Consider the following 7,974-nt stretch of genomic DNA (forward strand, 5'->3'; position numbering starts at 1 on the left):
ATATGAATGCTCAGCCACTCCTCATTCACATAGACAGGAAAGCTGGGGCCTTTGCTCATCCCTGAGGGGGTTTTACATAAATAGATGCCTGAATATTAATTAAGTCTTACTTTGTCATGGGCCAGAAATGTGTTGAGACATAGTGACACATTTTCCCAGGTTACATCTGATTAAATGGCCACATTCAAAAAATCCAATTAAAAGTTTACTTAAAAGTAGAACAGAAGAAAGTTAAACATGAACTACTTCCTGTTTCTTTTCAGTCCATCCCAAAGTTGACTTTCCCTGGAGGACTGCTGATCGGCTGCAGCCCCGGTTTCATGAATGTGCCAAAGATCAAAGGCACCCACACAGCAATGAAGAGTGGCATGCTGGCTGCTGAAGCCATTTTCCCCAAATTCACAGCAGAGACTCTGGACTCGGAGACAGCAGGTACAGAGTTTAAGACCTAGCAATGGTCATGGTAGCTACAGCACCTGTATGTATTACATTTACTCAGTCATGGGATGTTGAGGATTCTACCTCTCTAAATCAAATTCTGAAACAACATAGGGGAGACCCTACAAACCTGGGTTGCACAAGATCGAATGGCAGGTAGCAATTCTGAAAGGTTGAAAAGGTCAGGCAATAAAGGCTTATGAGTTTTCAATACACAATGAGAAAACTTCTTTCCTAAGGGGGCATCATCTTTGTGCTCAAACTCAAGGTGCATCAATCAGGGAACTGCAGTATCAATAAAAATGTCAAGTGTAAGCAGTTTCAAGGGTCATAACTCACTTTCTGAAAGGACAGAATTCATTGACAACGATTTATCACAGGTTCAACGTAACCAAAAGGGAAATAATATACACTTGCCTAAACAAAACCTTTGCATAGGCAACAAAATGGATCTCGTGAGTACAGTGCTTACTCAGTTAATAAAGGTTATGTTTCAAATCTTGTACTCTGGGAAGAAACATTTTTTTAAAATGGTTAGTTAACCAAATTGCTTTTTTACAACTTATGGTAGTGCCCATTTGAGATGGTTTCAGATTTACATGCAAGGGTTTGGTGTAACATTGTTTTTTCCACTTTCATTCATGTTCATTCAGCCTAAAGTCCTTAAATTTGTTATTGTTACCTATCATTTCTATTTTATTATTTCTCCTCATTAGGGCTTCATGTACCTGAGTATGCTGAGAACCTAAAGAATTCTTGGGTGTGGAAGGAGCTGTACGCAGTAAGAAATATTAGGCCATCATTCCACAATTACTTTGGCCTCTACGGTGGTATGATCTACACTGGCATTTTCTATTGGATCTTTAGAGGAAAAGAGCCTTGGACCTTAAAACACTGTGGTGAGTATTGCAGAACAGATTCTTTATTTTAGGGCTGCAGCAATTCATCGAGTAATTTGATAATAAAAAATTCTTGACACATTTTTTTGCTTAGATGCTTCGATTAACACGTGGCTCTGTAGCGCATCATTGTCACCATGAAAACGCGAGCGTTCTAAACAATTATAAGATCTCTTTTCAACAGCACAGAAACTTTGCATCAAAGCATGGGGCAAACTTCAGATATGCTCGCTTTTCTTCATTTTAGCCACTACATTCTCCTTTAAAGGCGTAAAGACAAACACTCTTCGCTTGTCTTCTTCACACTTACACACAAGCACAAAAACACATGAACCTGAACACACAACAAATCTACCTCATCAGAGAGTACTTGAGAGTATTTATATATATTTTTTCCATCCATCCATTCTTTTCCACAGGGGAGCTGGAGCTACCATAGGGTGAGAGGCAGTGCAATGTTTTAAAATTTTAAAACATTACAATTACTAAAATAGAAAACCAATGAGCAGTTCATTTAGAAAGACCTGTGCTTTTTCTCTTTTGAGTATTTATTATTGCTCATTGATAAGACAAAAGTATTTCTTATCCAATTATGTGATTAATTGATAGATTACTCAATCACTAAAATAATCGGTGGCTGCAGCTCTACTTTAACTCTTTGCCAGGCTGTAAAAAGTCTGTATTGCCAGTGACCTTGACTTAATGTGCAAAGATTGCAAAGTGGACTACTGTAGGTTTTCCACTGTGTTCAAGTTTGTTGCTGCAGAACGGCAGAAACCACAAAATACCAGTGGTTTGTCTTTACCTGAGGTCTGAGGTTATCTTATCCTAGCGGATAAATCAGCATTTTGTGACCAACTCTGCAAAATCTTTCTCAGGTACTGATGCAAACCAGCTGAAACCAGCTAAGGAATGTACACCGATTGAGTACCCCAAGCCTGATGGCAAGATAAGCTTTGACCTGCTCTCCTCTGTGGCGTTGAGTGGGACCAACCATGAGGGGGACCAGCCCCCACATCTTACCTTAAAAGATGACAGCATCCCGGTCGCCAGGAACTTGGGTATTTACGATGGACCCGAGCAACGTTTCTGCCCCGCAGGTAACGCCACTACAGTCCCTAAAGAGAATTGCAACATGTTTTCCACATAGTAAAGTAAGAAGGTGAAAACTGAGTTCTTGCATACATATCCACATCAAATTAAACAGGGCATGTTAACATTAGTAACACAGAAGCAATGTGCTTAGAGGACAGAGTTACATAATCTAATCATTGTAGTTTAAACATAATAGTCACCTTGACATTCAGTCTGTTCAGAAAAGCAAAGCAAACACTTGTACTGGAAAACTGGAACCAGCAATGATTTAGTTCTTTTATGTGTTAAATGGTCAATGCTTTATCAGAATTGCTCTCATTTAGTGTTCTCTTAAACCAGTTATGTGTAGTTGTTTCACCAAACATGGAGCACACATGTACTAGTTAGCATTGTTACCTCACTAGATTGAAACGTCCAGTTTGGTTGGGGGCTTTTGAGAGTTTTTATGTTCTCCTGTAAGTTTTTGTTGGTTTCGCTCCTGTTACATTAATTCAAAGATGATGTGAATGTCTCTCTGTTTTAGCCATGCCTTTCACTTGACTTAAGCAAGCATAAGCTTCAGCCCCACTTATAACCTCTTCCTTTGAATTATTAACAATGGAGACCTCTAAATAAGGGATTCCGGCCCCTCTTTTACCCTCCAAGGAAGAGTCTCTCCTAATCAATAAAACATTGTTCTGAATTTATCACCTTTGTCTTAAAGTAAAACATCTCTATCCTGGTTTTACTAGTCTGAAAATTATGTAACTATTCCTGTGAGCATCCTACTCAATAGATCTTGAACACAGTTGAATACCTTTTAGGAGATTTTGGACCGGTGAATTATGAAGCACTACCCACAATGATTAAAACAGCAAATGAAGCAAAGTCTGGTTGTACATCACTGCAATATAGTTCATGAGAGTTGTACATTCAATTCCAAGGCTCATTGAAGATGTTCTGATGGGTTAATGTCTTATTGAGAACTTAAGCTATTTTGACATATGCAGGCTTTAATGGCACAAATGTTGGGTGCAGTAAGCTCAGATATTAGGTGAATGCCTGTGTGGTATCACATTGCGGTGATGTGCAAAAGTAGCAGCTAATATTATGTCCTCTTGTTTGCTGCTTCTTCCAATTTCTTTCCAGGAAACTTCCACACCTTAACCATAGGATTTGAAAACAAAGAACAAAAAAACCCCACCCAAGTTTACCAATCCCTTCTGCGTGCTACATGTGGAAAAAGGAGGCTGTCAAAAATCTTGTATCCTGGTTTTCTTTTTCTTCCCCAAAAATATTTTAAGGTCATTTGCAAAAACTGACAGACTGTAAATTTCTATAGGTATCGTAGGTTTTGCATGCACACCAGGCTTGTTGCAAGCAAGCTAAGTATTTAAAAAAAAAAAAAGAGAGCGAGTTGAGGCCAGCATTCCTGGGTGTCTCTGTGGTAATGAGTAACATTTTCTTGTTTTTAAAAGCTTCAGCCTCCATTTAAAGCCAAATCTCACAACAAATGTAATGACATTATTATCAGTAGGTTTAGGGTATGAGTGAGTTTGTTTAAGCCAGGTAGACAGGCTCAGGTTCTTTGTGTTTATCTCTATTTAAGTTAAGCTAAACTCATTATTCTGTCTCTCAGACTGTGGCTCCATTTGAATTCTCTGGAAACTGAAACTTAATGATGTGAGGTCTACGAGAAGCAAAATGCAGCACAAGTTGAGACCCACAGACGCAAGCCCTAAAGAGCATGGGAGAAAGGCCAGCAGTTACATTAATACCCCTGTACACAGTGCAGCTTTAGGTCAGCAAGGTCCAAATGCTTTTTTTAATAGTTATGGGAATACCAGGGTTGGCTGGCGAAAAGCAGCAGAGAACTAACACAGCTTAAATCTATTACTTGCCTCCAACCTTACAGCCTATAAACTATCCTTGAGGTTGTTTTGTTTTTTTGTATTTTTTAATCACAACTATGTTTGGAGTATAATCAGTCAGCCTTACACTGTTCCATATAATAAGGCCACAAAATCTAGAACCTGCTACATGTTTAAAATTTAAAATGTAGTTACAGAAGCACTGTTAGGTTTTGCCCTGCACTCATCATTACCAGTTTCAGGCTGTTGTTTGGAGGCTTAAATTATTATATTTACCGCAACCTACATTCATCTGGGCACAAACACTCATTAACCATGATTAGTCTAACTAATTTTGCAAGCACGCATTAGGAATATGGTTTTTAAAAAAATCTACAACTTTACCATCACTATGTGCACCTTTGGTCTTTATCATCCACCCATCCATCATCTTCCACATCTTCAGAGTAGAAGTGGGGCTGGAGTCTATCACTGGGCTTTATAGGGTTTGGTAATAGTTAGGTCTATGTGCTATTAAAATTAAAGCAGGGAGCAGTAATGTAACTAGGAGATGGGGAAAATTAGATGAAAAGCTGATTAAACTATCAACTTTTACTCTCATTATTTCATCTTGTTAACCTTTGTGGTAGAAACAAAACATTCTTTTAATGAGTGGGAAAAAAACGACCAATTTTAGCTAATGGTTCTTCCTACATTAAAAAGATCTATAATTTATGAAAACTTATGAAAATAAAAACCCACAACATTAAGACATTTTGCCTGCAGGTGGGGCAACCATTAAAAGAAAGACCTGAAGCAGACATAATGACTTGACTATTTTCAGAAAGCAACTTTAAACTGACCCGTGAGTCATTCGTGCAAACTCAAGGGATGAACTTAAATGCCAAATAGTGCGCTCTTTGCTATCATCCAACTACACTTCCACAGTCCAAATGATGTATGCTGTAGGCTGCCGCCGTAGTGTAGATCCCACACTCAACAATCCTTTCTTCTATCGCATTTGGGGTGACGAGATCTCCCCCTTTGACCTGTCGGCCTGGCTCCCCCTTGCCGTAGCACTCTCGATCCTCATATTTATCTCACTCATGTCTGGGGTGGGGGATCTAGGACTACTGGATACAGACACCCCCAGGTGGGAATCAAACTCCCACTCCCAAACCCAAGGCATGTAGTCTTATCACTACGCTATCCAGCTGCTACAATACCTAGCATAATGGATAATGGCTGGTCTTACTTAGGCTAAAATAAAAAAGGCATAAAAACAGTCTCACTGTAAAAACATACTGAACTATTCATTGCCCATAAATAGTTTATAATTGACCTCATCACATTCACTGAATGGACATATTTTAGGAAAAGTCATAAAATATAAGTGTTGGTGTTTTATTTCAACTTTCACAAGATTTTTAAAATGCAAGGGGGTCTGTTCTAGTCTGTTCTAGTGTTAAGAAATAGGAAATAATATGCAGACCTGAAAGACACATCTGGTCCTTCAGTTTATCCATGGACTGTTTGCTGAAGCCTTAGTAGAAGAAAAGGCTGAAAGATGCCGGATTACACAAACAGGAGGTCAGGAGAGAGTACAACAGTGTCTAGAGCCATCTGTCACATTTGGGGATCCTTTCAAAACTGATGAAATTATGAATGCAGACATGTACTGTCAGATTTTGATCCTCCATCTGGAAAGAATGTAACAACGGCTTCTTTATTCAGAATGACAGTGATCCCAAACATGCTGTCAGAGGGGTAAAAGCAAGCACCTAGACAGAACACTATCAGTGCAGCAACCATAACAGAAACTATAAAAGGAAGAACTCCTCAGTATCCATGTAAGGATTTGATATAAAAAGTATCTCACATAGATAATCATGTCATTACGTCATTCAAGCAGCTTTTCTTCTGGGTCTGTTTTCTAACTCGTTTACTCTCTCACCCACAAACACTCAGGTGTGTACGAGTATGTTCCCCTGGACACAGGTGATGGGATGAGGTTGCAGATTAATGCTCAGAACTGTGTCCACTGTAAGACCTGTGACATCAAGGACCCGAGCCAGAACATCAACTGGGTTGTGCCCGAGGGTGGTGGCGGACCAGCCTACAATGGAATGTGACCATCTTGGGTGTTTTTCTGCTTTTTGTGTTGAAAGATTACTTGAATATGGAAAATGTGCCTGGGTATATAGAGCTGAAGTAACTATGTAGTTATTTGAGGGTACAAAAAAGGACAAAGGATGTTTAAAAACTTGGTGTTGGAGAAATTGTTTTGCAAGGCCGTGTAAAACTGAAGTCAGAATTTGCAGTTTTTGCTGCTATGGAGGCATTTTAAAGTGTTTTGTTTTTAAGAAGTACTTGACCAATTGTAATAGTGTATATATGATCACCTCAGGTTCATATCAGCACTACTGGTGGTATATACAGTATTGTATATATTATGATAATGTCCCAGTACTAATAAAGAAACTTGACGGTTGTCCCTTTTGTTTTATTGACCTCAGTTTAAAAAATAAACACAAAAAACAACATAAATAAACACAAATGGATATCCTGCTTGTAGCCAAGAGCACTCTTAAAATTCCTACCATGGAATAACACACACACAAAATTGCTTTGCTAATCTTCAAACCACCAACATGAGTTGGTTTTCCAGCACCGTGCAATCAGACCGATGTTCACGATATTCATTACAGTAAAGGCAGGTCCAAGCTTACAGACATTAAGAAATGTGCATGGTGTAAAAACATGAGAGGACCCATGAAATGAAAATACTGAACATTTTCACCTGGATACACTGCTTATCTGTGGGTACAGCTTCCACTGTAAATAATGACAGCCAATTGCATCATGAGGTCAGATAGTTTAGGCAAACATTTTGGCATAGATTTTCTTCTCTCTCTCTTTCTCCTCCTGGATTTTAAGATGGACTTTCTTCAATTCATTGGTGATTGCTGTGAAAAAGAAGAGATTTGAAATTTTATAGATCGGTTCTAGTTTCTATTAACATTTCCCCTCAAATATCCAGTTTTCAGAGCAAGTTTTAGTTCCCATACATCCACGTTTTGCCCAGCTAGTGAGTTTAAAAAGACAGCCTGCTCCTAAAGGCACAGAGAGAGCATGAAGCACACTGATAGCTCTTATCTTCTAGCCTGCAGCCAATGAACTGAAGCTTAACATATCAAAAGGGCTATGAAACACTGTCAAAAAGCTGCAGTTTTGCAGTGAGCCTGATGCACCCAGCACACTTAAACGTACATAGTGAGGATGTGGTTCCTTGAACACTCCCTCCTCCCTCTTACAGCATCCTATTTTCCTACTAGCTATGCAAAATCCAACCATTAAAGAAACTGATTCATTGGTGTGTTGTAGCTGACCTTTCAGGGGAACATACTTTTTCATTTTCTGCAAAAAGTCAAATTAAGAGGAACAGAAATCTTTTGGGGAAAAACTACTGTCTTTCTCCAGCAGGACTATGACCTCTTTGCTAAGTTTGAATAACACGAACACATATTGAAAAATAAAACATAAACTTAGTGTCCCAAAAGTTCGATTCTGTTCATCCGGACGTAGCGTTTTCAGTGGGAGAAACGTTCCTGCTGCTACTACTGCACATTCACCCTATGTATGTATGTATATATGTATGTATGTATGTGTATATATATATATCTATCTATCTATCTATCTATCTATCTATCTAT

The 7,974-nt window shown here is 38.8% G+C and overlaps 2 protein-coding genes across 2 annotated transcripts in view; one reads left to right on the plus strand and one right to left on the minus strand.

The window, feature by feature from the left end:
* Positions 1-6,752, plus strand: part of etfdh (electron transfer flavoprotein dehydrogenase) — a 17,044-nt gene extending 10,292 nt beyond the window's left edge. Inside the window, exons 9-12 of the mRNA XM_005726501.1 lie at positions 264-432; positions 1,155-1,337; positions 2,216-2,437; positions 6,230-6,752. Of these exons, the coding sequence (XP_005726558.1) occupies positions 264-432; positions 1,155-1,337; positions 2,216-2,437; positions 6,230-6,393 (738 nt within the window). The 3' untranslated portion in view covers positions 6,394-6,752. The remainder of the gene's footprint in view (positions 1-263; positions 433-1,154; positions 1,338-2,215; positions 2,438-6,229) is intronic.
* Positions 6,753-6,804: 52 nt separating this feature from the next.
* Positions 6,805-7,974, minus strand: part of ppid (peptidylprolyl isomerase D) — a 6,864-nt gene continuing 5,694 nt past the window's right edge. Inside the window, exon 9 of the mRNA XM_005726594.2 lies at positions 6,805-7,227. Coding sequence (XP_005726651.1) covers positions 7,139-7,227 — 89 coding nt within the window. The 3' untranslated portion in view covers positions 6,805-7,138. The remainder of the gene's footprint in view (positions 7,228-7,974) is intronic.

This window comes from Pundamilia nyererei, unplaced genomic scaffold (genome assembly GCF_000239375.1).
Source record: "Pundamilia nyererei isolate P.nyererei 1_Seehausen unplaced genomic scaffold, PunNye1.0 scaffold00020, whole genome shotgun sequence".
In the NCBI taxonomy this organism is placed as follows: domain Eukaryota; kingdom Metazoa; phylum Chordata; class Actinopteri; order Cichliformes; family Cichlidae; genus Pundamilia; species Pundamilia nyererei.